Source organism: Oncorhynchus mykiss, chromosome 25 (genome assembly GCF_057628025.1).
Source record: "Oncorhynchus mykiss isolate SJ-2025 chromosome 25, ASM5762802v1, whole genome shotgun sequence".
Lineage (NCBI taxonomy): Eukaryota > Metazoa > Chordata > Actinopteri > Salmoniformes > Salmonidae > Oncorhynchus > Oncorhynchus mykiss.
Window position 1 is genome coordinate 7,669,894 of NC_143046.1, and position 20,107 is coordinate 7,690,000.

The 20,107-nt window shown below is 44.3% G+C and overlaps 1 protein-coding gene across 5 annotated transcripts in view; it reads left to right on the top strand.

The window, feature by feature from the left end:
* The window catches only part of LOC110504507 (E3 ubiquitin-protein ligase MID2), a 247,304-nt gene that overhangs the window by 38,211 nt on the left and 188,986 nt on the right, over window positions 1-20,107 (top strand). For all 5 annotated transcript variants that reach the window (XM_036970549.2, XM_036970547.2, XM_036970550.2 and 2 more), the window contains exon 2: window positions 16,988-17,796. In XM_036970549.2, the coding sequence (XP_036826444.1) occupies window positions 17,044-17,796 (753 nt within the window). In that variant the 5' untranslated portion in view covers window positions 16,988-17,043. The remainder of the gene's footprint in view (window positions 1-16,987; window positions 17,797-20,107) is intronic.

The window sequence follows — 20,107 nt, forward strand, 5'->3', positions numbered from 1 at the left end:
TTATTTAACCAGGCAAGTCAGTTAAGAACAAATTCTTATTTTCAATGACGGCCTAGGAACAGTGGGTTAACTGCCTGTTCAGGGGCAGAACGACAGATTTGTACCTTGTCAGCTCGGGGATTTCCGGTTACTAGCCCAATGCTCTAACCACTAGGCTACCCTGCCGCTCCTATACTGAGAGTCAATCAGAACCCTTGGTTGTCATGCCTACAATAGACTCCTATACTGGGAGTCAAACAGAACCCCTGGTTGTCATGCCTACAATAGACTCTTATACTGGGAGGTCGGGTGACTGATGTTAGGCTGATTTGATCAGCTGTCTCTCGTGTGTAATCGGAATGTGTTACTGTAGAGGGAAGAGGCCCTCTTGAGAATGCACCATCCCAAATGGCACCCGATTCAGAACCCTATGGGCCTCTAATCAAAAGTTGTGAACTAAATAGGGAATAGGGTACCATTTTGGAATGTAGACATAGTGTAGAAAGCCCACTTGGGAGTGCAGATCTTGTTATATCTGCACTCCCAAGGGACGTCTAGTGGTTAGAGCGTTGGACTAGTAACTGAAAGGTTGCAAGATCGAATCCCTCGAGCTGACAAGGTAAAAAATAATCTGTGGTTCTGCCTCTGAACAAGGCAGTTAACCCACTGTTCCCAGGCCATCATTGTAAATAAGAATTTGTTCTTAACTGACTTGCCTAGTTAAATAAAGGTAAAAAATAAATATAATCAACTAGGTATAATCTGAGTGAAGTATTTGGTCTATGTTGAGGAGACTCAACAGACTTGTTTGTATTGGTATCCTTCCTACATCTGGCTCCTGTTTCACTACAACACGTTCACTCCACCAATCATATGGCTTTCCCCACAAGTTGACCTGTGTATCTTAACATGGAAATAGGATTTCTTAAAAACTCTGAAACTTTGGGAAAGTGTATGGTGTTTTTGCAACAGTAATGAAACTCATTCCTGGGAAGTGTTTATCCCCGGCTGTGTGTAATCATTTACAGGGGACAGTTATCTACATCATTTACAGGGGACTGTTATCTACATCATTTACAGGGGACTGTTATCTACATCATTTACAGGGGACTGTTATCCACATCCTTTACAGGGACTGTTATCTACATCATTTACAGGGACTGTTATCTACATCATTTACAGGGGACATTTATCTACATAATTTACAGGGACTTTTATCCACATCATTTACAGGGACTGTTATCTACATCATTTACAGGGGACTGTTATCTACATCATTTACAGGGGACTGTTATCCACATCCTTTACAGGGACTGTTATCTACATCATTTACAGGGACTGTTATCTACATAATTTACAGGGGACATTTATCTACATCATTTACAGGGACTTTTATCCACATCATTTACAGGGACTGTTATCTACATCATTTACAGGGGACATTTATCTACATCATTTACAGGGACTTTTATCCACATCATTTACAGGGACATTTATCCACATCATTTACAGGGACTGTTATCCACATCATTTACAGGGACATTTATCCACATCATTTACAGGGACTGTTATCCACATCATTTACAGGGACATTTATCCACATAATTTACAGGGACTGTTATCCACATCATTTACAGGGACTGTTATCCACATCATTTACAGGGGACATTTATCCACATCATTTACAGGGACATTTATCCACATAATTTACAGGGACTGTTATCCACATCATTTACAGGGACTTTTATCCACATCATTTACAGGGACATTTATCCACATAATTTACAGGGACTGTTATCCACATCATTTACAGGGACTGTTATCCACATCATTTACAGGGGACATTTATCCACATCATTTACAGGGACATTTATCCACATCATTTACAGGGACATTTATCCACATCATTTACAGGGACATTTATCCACATCATTTACAGGGACATTTATCCACATCATTTACAGGGACTGTTATCCACATCATTTACAGGGACTGTTATCTACATCCTTTACAGGGACTGTTATCTACATCATTTACAGGGACTGTTATCTACATCATTTACAGGGGACATTTATCTACATCATTTACAGGGACTTTTATCCACATCATTTACAGGGACTGTTATCTACATCATTTACAGGGGACATTTATCTACATCATTTACAGGGACTTTTATCCACATCATTTACAGGGACATTTATCCACATCATTTACAGGGACTGTTATCCACATCATTTACAGGGACATTTATCCACATCATTTACAGGGACTGTTATCCACATCATTTACAGGGACATTTATCCACATAATTTACAGGGACTGTTATCCACATCATTTACAGGGACTGTTATCCACATCATTTACAGGGGACATTTATCCACATCATTTACAGGGACATTTATCCACATAATTTACAGGGACTGTTATCCACATCATTTACAGGGACTTTTATCCACATCATTTACAGGGACATTTATCCACATAATTTACAGGGACTGTTATCCACATCATTTACAGGGACTGTTATCCACATCATTTACAGGGGACATTTATCCACATCATTTACAGGGACATTTATCCACATCATTTACAGGGACATTTATCCACATAATTTACAGGGACATTTATCCACATCATTTACAGGGACATTTATCCACATCATTTACAGGGACATTTATCCACATCATTTACAGGGACATTTATCCACATCATTTACAGGGACATTTATCCACATCATTTACAGGGACTGTTATCCACATCATTTACAGGGACTGTTATCTACATCATTTACAGGGGACTGTTATCTACATCATTTACAGGGACTGTTATCTACATCATTTACAGGGACTGTTATCTACATAATTTACAGGGACTGTTATCCACATCATTTACAGGGACATTTATCCACATCATTTACAGGGGACTGTTATCTACATCATTTACAGGGGACTGTTATCTACATAATTTACAGGGACTGTTATCTACATCATTTACAGGGACTGTTATCTACATCATTTACAGGGACTGTTATCTACATAATTTACAGGGACATTTATCCACAGCTGCAGCCTCTTAGAATGGTCCTTTCGGTTCCCTTTTAGTTTGGGCTGGTTTCTACCCTGACCTTCTAACCTCTACAAGTTCCACCCATCGTTATTAAGTCAGGGGGTCATCTCCCCCCCCCCTGCGTCACTTTCAGGTGATTGTCAGCCCAGCATGCCCAGGCAGCTGAGCTGTCCATTCTCTCTCTCTCTCTCTCTCTCTCTCTCTCTCTCTCTCTCTCTCTCTCTCTCTCTCTCTCTCTCTCACACACACACACACGCCAAGGGGAGTACACATGCACGCACACACACACACACGCCAAGGGGAGTACACATGCACGCACACACACACACACACACACACACACACACACACACACACACACACACACACACACACGCCAAGGGGAGTACACATGCACGCACGCACACACACACACACACGCGCACACCAAGGGGAGTACAGATGCATGCACACACACACACATGCACGCACACACACACACACACACACACACACACACACACACACACACACACACACAGGCAGCCTACCACTCAAACACATAGAATATAGTAATATATACAGGAGACTTAATTGACTAGTTACGTGGCTTTAGCATTAATGTCTTGTGGGCTTTTAAGGTATGTGTCCTGTGTTCACTCCTGGAAGGGAGTTTGCGTGACAGAAATACAGTATTATATTTGAAAGGGACCTCGCTGGATCTACGGTGTTTTATGCTACTATATTCCATTTTAAAGGAACTGTATAGTAGTCTGCTACCATATGTAAGACCACGTATAAAAATATATAAGATTCCCTTTGTGTTCATGTGAATGTGGGGAAAAAAAACCTCAAGGTAGAGGCCTATACGGCGAGTCACCTAACAGTAAAATGTCCCCAATTGTTTAAACAAGGCTAATTGTCATTGTTCCAGAGATGCCATATTCTGCTGTGACGCGGGCTTTGTCGGGGCTCAGCTAGAGCCCGGTGAACTCAGTCCCCTGGGCATGTTCCTTCCCTGGGAATAAATACACAAACAACACAAAGACAGAGACTGTGTTTCAAATGGCACCCTATTCCCTATCAGTGGAGGCTGCTGTGTGCTTAAAGCATCAGACAAGCTCAATGCATGTATCAGTGAAGGCTGCTGAGGGGAGGACGGCTCATAATAACGTCTGGAACGAAACGAATGGAATGTCATGAAACACATGGAAACCATGGAAACCATGTATATGATGTATTTCATACCATTCCACTGATTCCGCTCCAGTCATTACCACGAGCCCCGTCCTCCCTAATTAAGGTGCCACCAACCTCCTATGTTCCCTGTGTAGTGTACTACTGTTGACCAGGGCCCGTAGTGAATATGTTGCCATTTGGGAAGCAGACAGAGACTCAGATAAATGCAAACACAAAATAAACATCAATCAGAACTACTGGTTGTCATGCCTTCAATAGACTCCTATACTCGGAGTCAAACAGAACGCCTGTTGTCATGTCTACAATAGACTCCTATACTCGGAGTCAGACAGAACCCCTGTTGTCATGCCTACAATAGACTCCTATACTCGGAGTCAAACAGAACCCCTGTTGTCATGTCTACAATTGTTTTATTTTACCTTTATTTAACCAGGCAAGTCAGTTAAGAACAAATTCTTATTTTCAATGACGGCCTAGGAACAGTGGGTTAACTGCCTGTTCAGGGGCAGAACGACAGATTTGTACCTTGTCAGCTCGGGGATTTCCGGTTACTAGCCCAATGCTCTAACCACTAGGCTACCCTGCCGCTCCTATACTGAGAGTCAATCAGAACCCTTGGTTGTCATGCCTACAATAGACTCCTATACTGGGAGTCAAACAGAACCCCTGGTTGTCATGCCTACAATAGACTCTTATACTGGGAGTCAATCAGAACCGCTGGTTGTCATGTCTACAATAGACTCCTATACTGGGAGTCAATCAGAACTGATGGTTGTCATGCCTGCAATAGACTCCTATACTGAGAGTCAATCAGAACCCTTGGTTTTCATGCCTACAATATACGCCTATACTGGGAATCAAACAGAACCCCTGGTTGTCATGCCTACAATAGACTCTTATACTGAGAGTCAATCAGAAGCCCTGGTTGTCATGTCTACAATAGACTCCTATACTGAGAGTCAATCAGAACTGCTGGTTGTCATGTCTACAATAGACTCCTATACTGGGAGTCAAACAGAACCCCTGGTTGTCATGTCTACAATAGACTCCTATACTGGGAGTCAAACAGAACCCCTGGTTGTCATGCCTACGATAGACTCCTATACTGGGAGTCAATCAGAACTGCTGGTTGTCATGTCTACAATAGACTCCTATACTGAGAGCCAATCAGAACTGATGGTTGTCATGCCTGCAATAGACTCCTATTCTGAGAGTCAATCAGAACTGATGGTTGTCATGTCTACAATAGACCCCTATACTGGGAGTCAATCAGAACTGCTGGTTGTCATGCCTACAATAGACTCCTATACTGGGAGTCAATCAGAACTGATGGTTGTCATGTCTACAATAGACCCCTATACTGAGAGTCAAACAGAACCCCTGGTTGTCATGTCTACAATAGACTCCTATTCTGAGAGTCAATCAGAACTGATGGTTGTCATGTCTACAATAGACCCCTATACTGGGAGTCAAACAGAACCCCTGGTTGTCATGTCTACAATAGACTCCTATACTGAGAGTCAATCAGAACTGATGGTTGTCATGCCTGCAATAGACTCCTATACTGAGAGTCAATCAGAACCCTTGGTTGTCATGTCTACAATAGACTCCTATACTGGGAGTCAATCAGAACTGCTGTTTGTCATGCCTACAATAGACTCCTATACTGGGAGTCAATCAGAACCCTTGGTTGTCATGCCTACAATATACGCCTATACTGGGAGTCAATCAGAACTGCTGGTTGTCATGCCTACAATAGACTCTTATACTGGGAGTCAATCAGAACTGCTGGTTGTCATGCCTACAATAGACTCCTATACTGGGAGTCAATCAGAACTGCTGGTTGTCATGCCTACAATAGACTCCTATACTGAGAGTCAATCAGAACTGCTGGTTGTCATGCCTACAATAGACTCCTATACTGGGAGTCAATCAGAAGCCCTGGTTGTCATGTCTACAATAGACTCCTATACTGAGAGTCAATCAGAACTGCTGGTTGTCATGCCTACAATAGACTCCTATACTGAGAGTCAATCAGAACTGCTGGTTGTCATGTCTACAATAGACTCCTATACTGGGAGTCAATCAGAACCTGTGTTGTCATGCCTACAATAGACTCCTATACTAGGAGTCAATCAGAACTGCTGGTTGTCATGCCTACAATAGACTCCTATACTGGGAGTCAATCAGAAGCCCTGGTTGTCATGTCTACAATAGACTCCTATACTGAGAGTCAATCAGAACTGCTGGTTGTCATGCCTACAATAGACTCCTATACTGGGAGTCAATCAGAAGCCCTGGTTGTCATGTCTACAATAGACTCTTATACTGAGAGTCAATCAGAACTGCTGGTTGTCATGTCTACAATAGACTCCTATACTGGGAGTCAATCAGAACCTGTGTTGTCATGCCTACAATAGACTCCTATACTGGGAGTCAATCAGAACCTGTGTTGTCATGCCTACAATAGACTCCTATACTAGGAGTCAATCAGAACTCCTGTTGTCATGCCTACAATAGACTCCTAGCTGTAGGACAGTGAACCAGTAGTTTAACTGGGAGGTTATATCCTCATTGAGCTGTAGGACAGTGAACCAGTAGTTTAACTGGGAGGTTATATCCTCATTGAGCTGTAGGACAGTGAACCAGTAGTTTAACTGGGAGGTTATATCCTCATTGAGCTGTAGGACAGTGAACCAGTAGTTTAACTGGGAGGTTATATCCTCTTTGAGCTGTAGGACAGTGAACCAGTAGTTTAACTGGGAGGTTATATCCTCATTGAGCTGTAGGACTGTGAACCAGTAGTTTAACTGGGAGGTTATATCCTCATTGAGCTGTAGGACAGTGAACCAGTAGTTTAACTGGGAGTTTATGTCCTCATTGAGCTGTAGGACAGTGAACCAGTAGTTTAACTGGGAGGTTATGTCCTCATTGAGCTGTAGGACAGTGAACCAGTAGTTTAACTGGGAGTTTATGTCCTCATTGAGCTGTAGGACAGTGAACCAGTAGGGCAGATAGCAGAATTGAGATTTGAGTAAAAATGTTTAGTTTGTTGTATAAAGCGTAACATGTGTTTAATGCTGTGCAGCTGTATAGTTCTATAAGTGGCTTAGGGAAACAGCAGCCGACTAATATATGCCACTCTGGGCACGTCCCAAATGCACCCTATTCCCTATATAGAGCACTTATTTTGATCTGAGTCCTATAGACCCCGGTCAAAGGTAGTGCACTATGTAGGGAATAGGGTGCCATTTGAAATGCAAACCCGTTAATGTGATGTTGTTGTTGAGGTGAAGTGTCCAATAAGGTTTCAGAACAGCATCTGCTTGCTGTAGAGTCCAGAACCCCTGAGAACAGACTCAGCCACTCAGCTGTACAGAGAGCCGTCTCTATTTCACCTCGCCTCGTGTTGATTACTGCACTGACTTTATAACGTTTATAGTCCAGACAGGCATTTTCAGCTGAATCAGATGAAGTTAAAAATGAACAAATGAATATTACAGATAACTAATTTAGCTTGTTTGAAAACGGCGGATATGTGCTACTACGAATGACCAAAGCTTCTATGGGCTCTAGTCCAAAATAGTGGACTATATAGGGTATAAGGCTGATTTGGGACGGAGACTAAATCTGTTTTTATTTCTGTGTTTTCCCAAACTGGCTGGTGTCCTCGTCTTCTTAGCTTTATTCTCCCAAGTGACACAGCGGAGAAAATGGATAATGAGGCTGTCTATTCAGTGTTAATGCTTACACATATGTCTCTTCATTTGTAAGCTATGTGGCATACGTACACACATTTCTCGCTCTGTTAATAAGCAATACAAAGATAATTCCAATCAAATGAAATATGTCTGCCAAATGAGTCACTGTCCGCGTCTGGTCATTGTGGGAGGCCCCACTCCTCACCAGTCAAATAGAGAAACAACCCTCAGTGCAATATGTCTGCCAAATGAGTCACTGTCCGCGTCTGGTCATTGTGGGAGGCCCCACTCCTCACCAGTCAAATAGAGAAACAACCCTCAGTGCAATATGTCTGCCAAATGAGTCACTGTCCACGTCTGGTCATTGTGGGAGGCCCCACTCCTCACCCGTAACAGAGAAACAACCCTCAGTGGAAGAGATCTAGCATCATTCTAGTTTAGCATTGATAAAGGGTTAGATCACCCAAATTAGCAAATGACAGAATGTTTTCCTTACCCTATAAGCAGTTTATGGACATGTTCAAATCGGCTATAAGTGACTTTGTTGAGCTTTTACAGTCAATTTGAGATACTTTCGGATGGTTTGGACATGATGCGTGAAAAATGCTAATATCGCGACCATGAGTTTAATAGGATTTGTTCCACAAAATGCCAAAATGTTAGTATTTGGATACGCTGTCAGGGAAATAAAACCCAAGCGTGGATCGTGGTCGTACCTTGTCCATAGACAGCTTACAGGGTAAGGAAACCAATGTGTCATTTTGGGTGAACTATTGTCCCCATATCTTACAATTAGTATATCAATCTGTCCGTCTACAGTAGGTAGGCTATGTCTTTCTATCTGATATCTTACCAGTCACCTGGAGCAGCAGCCAAGGGGTCACAGAGGTCAACCTATCCTTCCTCCCCCTTCCTCGCCTCTGGCTCCGGGATGCTGATCTTCTATCCGACTGTCTGACGCAGATAGAACAGGCCTTTTGTTAGCATGGTGGACCAGCCAGCCTCGTCTACCTCGTAACATATCCCACCTAGGGATGTGTCTCCAAATGACACACCTATTCCATATATATAGTGCAAAAACGACCCATAGAGCTCTGGTCAAAAGTAGTGCACTATATAGGGAACAGGGTGCCGTTTGAGACTCGGGTCTAGTTGCTGCCTGTGACGTCTCCCAACTAACATAAAACCAAACCTACCTGATCGGCCAAATAAAGCAGACTATTCAAATCTCAGCCGTGCCTCCGTCCGTCCGTCCGTCCGACCAAGGTGAATGTGAAGGACAGACACTGGCCCTGCCATGTTACCTAGCAGCGTATTATCTGCATGATTGGCTACGGGTCTGAGATATTGTTTATTTTTTCCCGGTGATTAATTTGTAGTGGAACGGTAGTTAGCCTTCACAAGCATATATCTGGAGCTTAAATCATCTTTGAAACTGGTTCAATGTCAGAAGGGAAGTGACATTAACCTGGTCCCAGGTCTGTTTGTGCTCTCTTGCCAACTCCAATGGTGACGGTACAAAACAGATCCGAGACCAGTCTATGTTGACATGTCTGTGGGGTTTGGGTTGGAGAAAGACGTCTTCAAGCCTCTGTCCTCTCTTGTGACCGTTTTGTTTGTTGTATGTGCTGTTTTCATTTGAGGAGCTTCCATTAGTGGACAAAGTTGTCAGTTGCCATCAAATATACAACTGAACATTGGGTACACCTGTGAAACAAGAGGATGCTTCCATTGTGGTCGTCAATTGAATAGGGTTAGAATGTGAAGACATGTTTCACCTCTGATGAGGAAGGCCTAGGTCCTTGCAAGGGGGGGGGGGGGGGGGGGAGAGGGTGGGGAGAGAGGATAAGAGATGGGGAGGGGGAGAGAGAGAGGATAAGAGAGGGGGGAGGGGGAGAGAGAGAGGATAAGAGGGGGGAGGGGGAGAGAGGGGAGAGAGAGAGGAGGAGAGAGGGGGGAGAGAGAGGAGGAGAGAGGGTGGGGAGAGAGGGTCGGAGTGAGTAGATGAGGAGTGTGGAACCGTCTGCCTGCCAGGGTTAGAGGAGGGGAAGGGAAGGGGGAGAGAGAGAGGGTCGCCAGGGTTAGAGGAGGGGAAGGGAAGGGGGGAGAGAGAGAGGGTCGCCAGGGTTAGAGGAGGGGAAGGGAAGGGGGGAGAGAGAGGGTCGCCAGGGTTAGAGGAGGGGAAGGGAAGGGGGAAGAGAGGGAGAGAGGACCCTGCCTGGCTGAGTTGATTTGTGCCTTTCATGTTCAGGACCCAGTGAAATCCATGAATTCAGAAACATTATAATCTGTCCAGCCAACAGACTGTTAAATGTAGGCCTCTCTGGAGGCAAGGCAGAGACAGGAAGGAGTGGTTAAAAATACATGGAGAGGAAAATACTTTGAGTGTTTTGGGAGTCGGAGTCTGTCTCTCTCTGTCTCTGTCTCTCTCTGTCTCTCTCTGTCTCTCTCTGTCTCTGTCTCTCTCTGTCTCTCTCTGTCTCTCTCTGTCTCTGTCTCTCTCTGTCTCCCTCTGTCTCCCTCTGTCTCCCTCTGTCTCTGTCTCTCTCTGTCTCCCTCTTTCTCCCTCTGTCTCTCTCTGTCTCTCTCTGTCTCCCTCTGTCTCCCTCTGTCTCTCTCTCTCTCTCTCTCTCTCTCTCTCTGTCTCTCTGTGTGTCTCTGTGTGTCTCTGTCTCTGTCTCCCTCACTCTATCTCTTCTCTCTGTCTCTCTCTCTCTCTCTCTCTAACTCTATCTGTCTCTCTTTCTCTCTCTCTCTCTCTCTATCTCTTCTCTCTGTGTGTCTCTGTCTCTCTCTCTCTCTTCTCTCTGTCTCTCTCTCTCTCTCTCTAACTCTCTCTGTCTCTCTTTCTCTCTATATCTCTTCTCTCTGTGTGTCTCTGTGTGTCTCTGTCTCTCTCTATCTCTTCTCAATTCAATTCAATTCAAGGGCTTTATTGGCATGGGAAACATGTGTTAACATTGCCAAAGCAAGTGAGGTAGACAACATACAAAGTGAATATATAAAGTGAAAAACAACAAAAATTAACAGTAAACATTACACATACAGAGGTTTCAAAACAGTAAAGACATTACAAATGTCATATTATATATATATATACAGTGTTTTAACAATGTACAAATGGTTAAAGGACACAAGATAAAATAAATAAGCATAAATATGGGTTGTATTTACAATGGTGTGTGTTCTTCACTGGTTGCCCTTTTCTCGTGGCAACAGGTCACAAATCTTGCTGCTGTGATGGCACACTGTGGAATTTCACCCAGTAGATATGGGAGTTTTTCAAAATTGGATTTGTTTTCGAATTCTTTGTGGATCTGTGTAATCTGAGGGAAATATGTCTCTCTAATATGGTCATAGATTGGGCAGGAGGTTAGGAAGTGCAGCTCAGTTTCCACCTCATTTTGTGGGCAGTGAGCACATAGCCTGTCTTCTCTTGAGAGCCATGTCTGCCTACGGCGGCCTTTCTCAATAGCAAGGCTATGCTCACTGAGTCTGTACATAGTCAAAGCTTTCCTTAATTTTGGGTCAGTCACAGTGGTCAGGTATTCTGCCGCTGTGTACTCTCTGTTTAGAGCCAAATAGCTTTCCAATGTGTCAAGTAATTATCTTTTTGTTTTCTCATGATTTGGTTGGGTCTAATTGTGCTGTTGTCCTGGGGCTCTGTAGGGTGTGTTTGTGTTTGTGAACAGAGCCCCAGGACCAGCTTGCTTAGGGGACTCTTCTCCAGGTTCATCTCTCTGTAGGTGATGGCTTTGTTATGGAAGGTTTGTGAATCGCTTCCTTTTAGGTGGTTGTAGAATTTAACGGCTCTTTTCTGGATTTTGATAATTAGTGGGTATCGGCCTAATTCTGCTCTGCATGTATTATTTGGTGTTCTACGTTGTACACGGAGGATATTTTTGCAGAATTCTGCGTGCAGAGTCTCAATTTGGTGTTTGTCCCATTTTGTGAAGTCTTGGTTGGTGAGCGGACCCCAGATCTCACAACCATAAAGGGCAATGGGCTCTATGACTGATTCAAGTATTTTTAGCCAAATCCTAATTGGTATGTTGAAATTTATGTTTCTTTTGATGGCATAGAATGCCCTTGTCTCTCAGATCGTTCACAGCTTTGTGGAAGTTACCTGTAGCGCTGATGTTTTGGCCAAGGTATATATAGTTTTTTGTGTGCTCTAGGGCAACAGTGTCTAGATGGAATTTGTATTTGTGGTCCTGGTGACTGGACCTTTTTTGGAACACCATTATTTTGGTCTTACTGAGATTTACTGTCAGGGTCCAGGTCTGTCAGGAACCAGGTCTGACAGAATCTGTGCATAAGATCTAGGTGCTGCTGTAGGCCCTCCTTGGTTGGTGACAGAAGCACCAGATCATCGGCAAACAGCAGACATTTGACTTTGGATTCTAGCAGGGGGAGGCCGGGTGCTGCAGACTTTTCTAGTGCCTGCGCCAATTCGTTGATAGATATGTTGAAGAGGGTGGGGCTTAAGCTGCATCCCTGTCTAACCCCATGACCCTGTGTGAAGAAATGTCTGTGTTTTTTGCCAATTTTAACCGCACACTTGTTGTTTGTGTACATGGATTTTATAATGTCGTATGTTTTACCCCCAACACCACTTTCCATCAGTTTGTATAGCAGACCCTCATGCCAGATTGAGTCGAAGGCTTTTTTGAAATCAACAAAGCATGAGAAGACTTTGCCTTTGTTTTGGTTTGTTTGGTTGTCAATTAGGGTGTGCAGGGTGAATACATGGTCTGTTGTACGGTAATTTGGTAAAAAGCCAATTTGACATTTGCTCAGTACATCGTTTTCATTGAGGAAATGTACAAGTCTGCTGTTAATAATAATGCAGAGGATTTTCCCAAGGTTACTGTTGACACATATTCCACGGTAGTTATTGGGGTCAAATTTGTCTCCACTTTTTTGGATTGGGGTGATCAGTCCTTGGTTCCAAATATTGGGGAAGATGCCAGAGCTAAGTATGATGTTAAAGAGTTTTAGTATAGCCAATTGGAATTTGTTGTCTGTATATTTGATCATTTCATTGAGGATACCATCAACACCACAGGCCTTTTTGGGTTGGAGGGTTTTTATTTTGTCCTGTAACTCATTCAATGTAATTGGAGAATCCAGTGGGTTCTGGTAGTCTTTAATAGTTGATTCTAAGATCTGTATTTGATCATGTATATGTTTTTGCTCTTTATTCTTTGTTATAGAGCCAAAAAGATTGGAGAAGTGGTTTACCCCTACATCTCCATTTTGGATAGATAATTATTCGTGTTGTTGTTTGTTTATTGTTTTCCAATTTTCCCAGAAGTGGTTAGAGTCTATGGATTCTTCAATTGCATTGAGCTGATTTCTGACGTGCTGTTGCTTCTTTTTCCGTAGTGTATTTCTGTATTGTTTTAGTGATTCACCATAGTGAAGGCGTAGACTCAGGTTTTCTATATTGTTTTAGTGATTCACCATAGTGAAGGCGTAGACTCAGGTTTTCTGTATTGTTTTAGTGATTCACCATATTGAAGGCGTAGACTCAGGTTTTCTGTATTGTTTTAGTGATTCACCATAGTGAAGGCATAGACTCAGGTTTTCTGTATTGTTTTAGTGATTCACCATAGTGAAGGCGTAGACTCAGGTTTTCTGTATTGTTTTAGTGATTCACCATAGTGAAGGCGTAGACTCAGGTTTTCTGTATTGTTTTAGTGATTCACCATAGTGAAGGTGTAGACTCAGGTTTTCTGTATTGTTTTAGTGATTCACCATAGTGAAGGCGTAGACTCAGGTTTTCTGTAATGTTTTAGTGATTCACCATAGTGAAGGAGTAGACTCAGGTTTTCTGTATTGTTTTAGTGATTCACCATAGTGAAGGAGTAGGCTCAGGTTTTCTGTATTGTTTTAGTGATTCGCCATAGTGAAGGCGTAGACTCAGGTTTTCTGTATTGTTTGAGTGATTCACCATAGTGAAGGCGTAGACTCAGGTTTTCTGTATTGTTTGAGTGATTCACCATAGTGAAGGAGTAGACTCAGGTTTTCTGGGTCTCTGTTTTTGATTGGATAGGTTTCTCAATTTCTTTCTTAGATTTTTGCATTCTTCATCAAACCATTTGTCATTATTGTTAATTGTGTGTCTCTGTGTGTCTCTGTCTCTCTCTATCTCTTCTTTCTGTGTGTCTCTGTGTGTCTCTCTCTATCTGTCTCTCTATCTCTTCTCTCTGTGTGTCTCTGTCTCTCTCTATCTCTTCTCTCCGTGTGTCTCTGTCTCTCTCTCTCTATCTCTTATCTCTGTCTCTCTCTCTCTCTCTCTAACTCTCTCTGTCTCTCTTTCTCTCTCTATCTATCTCTTCTCTCTGTGTGTCTCTGTGTGTCTCTGTCTCTCTCTATCTCTTCTCTCTGTGTGTCTCTGTCTCTCTCTATCTCTTCTTTCTATGTGTCTCTGTGTGTCTCTGTCTCTCTCTATCTCTTCTCTCTGTGTATCTCTCTCTATCTCTTCTGTCTGTGTGTCTCTCTCTATCTCTTCTCTCTGTGTGTCTCTATCTCTTCTCTCTGTGTGTCTCTGTCTCTTTATATCTCTTCTCTCTGTGTGTCTCTGTCTCTCTCTATCTCTTCTCTCTGTGTGTCTCTCTCTATCTCTTCTCTCTGTGTGTCTCTGTCTCTCTCTATCTCTTCTCTCTGTGTGTCTCTCTATCTCTTCTCTCTGTGTGTCTCTGTCTCGCTCTATCTCTTCTCTCTGTGTGTCTCTGTCTCTCTCTATCTCTTCTCTCTGTATGTCTCTGTCTCTCTCTATTTCTTCTCTCTGTGTGTCTCTGTCTCTCTCTATCTCTTCTCTCTGTGTGTCTCTCTCTATCTCTTCTCTCTGTGTGTCTCTCTCTATCTCTTCTCTCTGTGTGTCTCTGTCTCTCTCTATCTCTTCTCTCTGTGTGTCTCTCTCTATCTCTTCTCTCTGTGTGTCTCTCTCTATCTCTTCTCTCTGTGTGTCTCTCTCTATCTCTTCTCTCTGTGTGTCTCTATCTCTTCTCTCTGTGTGTCTCTGTCTCTTTCTATCTCTTCTCTCTGTGTGTCTCTGTCTCTCTCTATCTCTTCTCTCCGTGTGTCTCTCTCTATCTCTTCTCTCTGTGTGTCTCTGTCTCTCTCTATCTCTTCTCTCTGTGTGTCTCTCTATCTCTTCTCTCTGTGTGTCTCTGTCTCTCTCTATCTCTTCTCTCTGTGTGTCTCTGTCTCTCTCTATCTCTTCTCTCTGTATGTCTCTGTCTCTCTCTATTTCTTCTCTCTGTGTGTCTCTGTCTCTCTCTATCTCTTTTCTCTGTGTGTCTCTGTCTCTCTCTATCTCTTCTCTATGTGTGTCTCTGTCGCTCTCTATCTCTTCTCTCTGTATGTCTCTGTCTCTCTCTATTTCTTCTCTCTGTGTGTCTCTGTCTCTCTCTATCTCTTCTCTCTGTGTGTCTCTCTCTATCTCTTCTCTCTGTGTGTCTCTCTCTATCTCTTCTCTCTGTGTGTCTCTGTCTCTCTCTATCTCTTCTCTCTGTGTGTCTCTCTCTATCTCTTCTCTCTGTGTGTCTCTCTCGATCTCTTCTCTCTGTGTGTCTCTCTCTATCTCTTCTCTCTGTGTGTCTCTATCTCTTCTCTCTGTGTGTCTCTCTCGATCTCTTCTCTCTGTGTGTCTCTCTCTATCTCTTCTCTCTGTGTGTCTCTATCTCTTCTCTCTGTGTCTCTGTCTCTCTCTATCTCTTCTCTGTGTGTCTCTGTCTCTCTCTATCTCTTCTCTATGTGTGTCTCTCTCTATCTCTTCTCTCTGTGTGTCTCTGTCTCTCTCTATCTCTTCTCTCTGTGTGTCTCTGTCTCTCTCTATCTCTTCTCTCTGTGTGTCTCTGTCTCTCTCTATCTCTTCTCTCTGTGTGTCTCTCTATATCTCTTCTCTCTGTGTGTCTCTCTCTATCTCTTCTCTCTGTGTGTCTCTGTCTCTCATGCATTATATGTCATGTCATTTGACAGCACCAGGCAGTTGTGAGCGTGGATGGGCTGCTAGACTCACTGAGGCTGGAGGCTCTGGAGAGATGCCAGGCAGGGCAGGGCAGTCACCACTGTGTCCGGTCTTCAGCTGGAGACATTACACTGATCAGATTAGCCTGCATCTCTGTCTGGATGTGTCCCAAATCACATCCTATTCCCTGTATAGTGCACTAGTATGAGCCCTGGTCAAAGGTAGTGCACTATATAGGGAACAGGGTGCATGCTTTCTGTGTATACAGACCATTATGCAGTCTGCCAGCCCCATCTCTACCCATCTAGTCTCATTATTCAGTCTGCCAGCCCCATCTCTACCCATCTAGTCTCATTATGCAGTCTGCCAGCCCCATCTCTACCCATCTAGTCTCATTATGCAGCCTGCCAGCCCCATCTCTACCCATCTAGTCTCATTATGCAGTCTGCCAGCCCCATCTCTACTCAGCTAGTCTCATTATGCAGCCTGCCAGCCCCATCTCTACTCATCTAGTCTCATTATGCAGTCTGCCAGCCCCATCTCTACCCAGCTAGTCTCATTATGCAGTCTGCCAGCCCCATCTCTACCCATCTAGTCTCATTATTCAGTCTGCCAGCCCCATCTCTACCCAGCTAGTCTCATTATGCAGTCTGCCAACCCATCTCTACCCATCTAGTCTCATTATGCAGTCTGCCAGCCCCATCTCTATACAGCTAGTTTCATATTTCAGTCTGCCAACCCATCTCTACCCATCTAGTCTCATTATTCAGTCTGCCAGCCCATCTCTACCCATCTAGTCTCATTATTCAGTCATCCAGCCCCATCTCTACCCATCTAGTCTCATTATGCAGTCTGCCAGCCCATCTCTACCCATCTAGTCTCATTATGCAGTCTGCCAGCCCATCTCTACCCATCTAGTCTCATTATGCAGTCTGCCAGCCTATCTCTACCCATCTAGTCTCATTATGCACTTTGCCAGCCCATCTCTACACAGCTAGTTTCATATTTCACTCTACCAGTGAGGCATAGAGTTTTAGAGTCCTATGTACTCATAGTCAACTCTGTCTCTGATCTCCTCTTTCAGGTGATTGACCAGCTTCGGTGGGATTTGATGTCGCCTCTAGATTGGTTCTGCTGAAGATGGAAACACTGGAGTCTGAGCTCACCTGCCCAATCTGCCTGGAGCTGTTTGAAGATCCCCTGCTCTTACCCTGCGCCCACAGCCTGTGTTTCAACTGCGCCCACCGTATCCTAGTCTCCCACTGCTCGTCCAACAAACCTCTAGAGTCCATCTCCGCCTTCCAGTGCCCCACCTGCCGTTACGTCATCACGCTGAACCACCGCGGCCTGGAGGGCCTGAAGCGCAATGTGACCCTGCAGAACATCATCCACCGTTTCCAGAAGGCCTCCGTCAGCGGCCCTAACTCCCCCAGTGAGAGCCGTCGTGCCCCAGGTCTCTCCGGAGGCCACAGGCCCTATAGCAGCAGCGGAGGAGGAAGCTCCGGCAGCCACAGCGCCCGCTCCAGCCCGGCCCAGCCCTCCTCTCATCAGCACACCGCCACCATGTCTCTGGAGCACCGTATCAGCTGCCAGTTCTGTGAGCAGGACCCGCCTCGCGAGGCAGTCAAGACGTGCGTGACCTGCGAGGTGTCGTACTGTGACAGGTGTCTACGTGCCACGCACCCCAATAAGAAGCCGTTTACCAGTCACCGGTTGGTGGAGCCGGTGCATGACGCCCACCTGAGAGGCCTCACCTGTCTGGAGCATGAGAATGAGAAGGTTAATATGTACTGCATCGTGGATGACCAGCTGATATGTGCCCTGTGTAAGCTGGTGGGACGACACAGAGAACATCAAGTCTCCTCTTTCAGCGAACGCTTCGACAAACTCAAGGTGAGCCCCCCTCATTTTTTTTTTACTTCAGAGAGGCAAATAATCATGTTTTGTAGCAAAACGCTATATTTCCACCCCAAAACAACAGAAACAGTTACACATAATAAAGTAGCAATACATAAAACTGTATTGTGCAAATATAACATCTCTGATTCATTGTGTTCAGACGGTGGACCGTGTATGAGATAATGTGGGGGGGGTTTTTCTTTTTTTTCTTTCTTTTATTTTTTTTTAAGCAACTTTTTAGAACAATTTTCTTAAAAAAATTTTTTTTTTTTTTTACAGGCCTTTTCATAAGGATAAATCAAGGAAAACTTTTTGAGTTTGATTATATACACTTTAGGGAAGGCTTTAAGAAATAATAACAACGTTGAAATTCTGCCGGTCAGGGATGGATTGTTTGTTATTGTAGGAGTGACACTGTTTACAGTCTCCAATGTTTGTTATTATAGGAGTGACACAGCCCACTGTTTACAGCCTCCTATGTTTGTTATTGTAGGAGTGACACAGCCCCCTGTTTACAGCCTCCTATGTTTGTTATTGTAGGAGTGACACAGCCCCCTGTTTACAGTCTCCTATGTTTGTTATTGTAGGAGTGACACAGCCCCCTGTTTACAGCCTCCTATGTTTGTTATTGTAGGAGTGACACAGCCCCCTGTTTACAGCCTCCTATGTTTGTTATTGTAGGAGTGACACAGCCCCCTGTTTACCGTCTCCTATGTCTGTTATTGTAGGAGTGACGCTATTTACAGCCTATTATTGTTTTTCATGAGCTTGTTTGGAAAACGTCCATTTTTGGGCCAACAGAAACAGATTTCACAGACTCCAAGAGGAACAGATCACACAGACTCCAACAGGAACAGATCACACAGACTCCAACAGGAACAGAAACTGTTCAAGTGATCCATAACCAAAATCTCTATGACACTCGAGAACTCAAAGCGTAACGCTGGGTAGCCAGCGTGTGAACAGCTGAGTGTGACTGCTGTCTATCACTGCGTCAGTCTGACTAAGCCAGGGGTTAGGCCTAAATGAATAAGATAAGGTTCTGAATACGTTCATTTTAAGTGTGGGAAAAAATATTTAACTTACGACTGAACAGACAAATATAATGGAAATGATTCGCTAAATGACTCACTTTTGCGCCCGCTGTAAAAACCATATGGAACATTCCGTCCACCTGGACAAGGGATATAGTGCATCTTGGGAAGAAAATAGTGCGTTGGATATCACATTTAGCAACAACAACAACAAAAAACATTTTAAAGCACATCTAAATTAAATGTTTTAAACCTTTGATAACAGACATATTTTATACACATCTGTCCACATTCATTCAGAGAATCAGCCAGCTTGTTCACGACCTAGAGAGAGAGAGAGAGAGAGAGACACAGAGATAGAGGGAGAGGGAGAGAGAGATGGAGAGAGGGGGGGAGAGAGAGAGAGAGAGGGAGAGAGAGACACAGAGAGAGAGGGGGAGGGAGAGAGAGAGAGACACACAGAGAGAGAGGGAGAGGGAGAGAGAGATGGAGAGAGAGAGGGGGAGAGAGAGAGAGAGAGAGGGAGAGAGAGAGAGAGAGGGAGAGGGAGAGAGAGATGGAGAGAGGGGGAGAGAGAGAGAGGGAGAGAGAGATGGAGAGAGGGGGAGAGAGAGGGAGAGAGAGGGAGAGAGAGATGGAGAGAGGGGGAGAGAGATGGAGAGAGGGGGAGAGAGAGACACAGAGAGAGAGGGAAAGGGAGAGCGAGAGGGAGAGAGAGACACAGAGAGAGAGGGAGAGAGAGATGGAGAGAGAGATGGAGAGAGGGGGAGAGAGAGGGGAGAGAGAGATGGAGAGAGGGGGAGAGAGAGAGAGGGAGAGAGAGATGGAGAGAGGGGTAGAGAGATGGGGAGAGAGAGGGAGAGAGAGATGGAGAGAGGGGAGAGAGGGAGAGAGAGACAGAGAGAGGGAGAGGGAGAGAGAGAGGGAGAGAGAGACACAGAGAGAGAGGGGGAGAGAGAGGGAGAGAGAGATGGAGAGAGAGAGAGAGAGAGGGGGGAGAGAGAGTGAGGGAGAGGGAGATGGAGAGAGGGGGAGAGAGAGAGAGAGAGAGAGACACAGAGAGAGAGGGAGAGGGAGAGAGAGAGGGGGGGAGAGAGAGAGAGAGAGAGAGAGAGAGAGAGAGAGACAGAGAGAGAGGGAGAGGGAGGGAGATTTTCACAATGTCGAGGTGTGAGACAAGGCTGCAATTTGAGTCCAAATCTTTTCAACATTTATATCAATGAATTAGCAGACATGTTGGACCAATCTCCAGCCCCAGGACTCACACTATT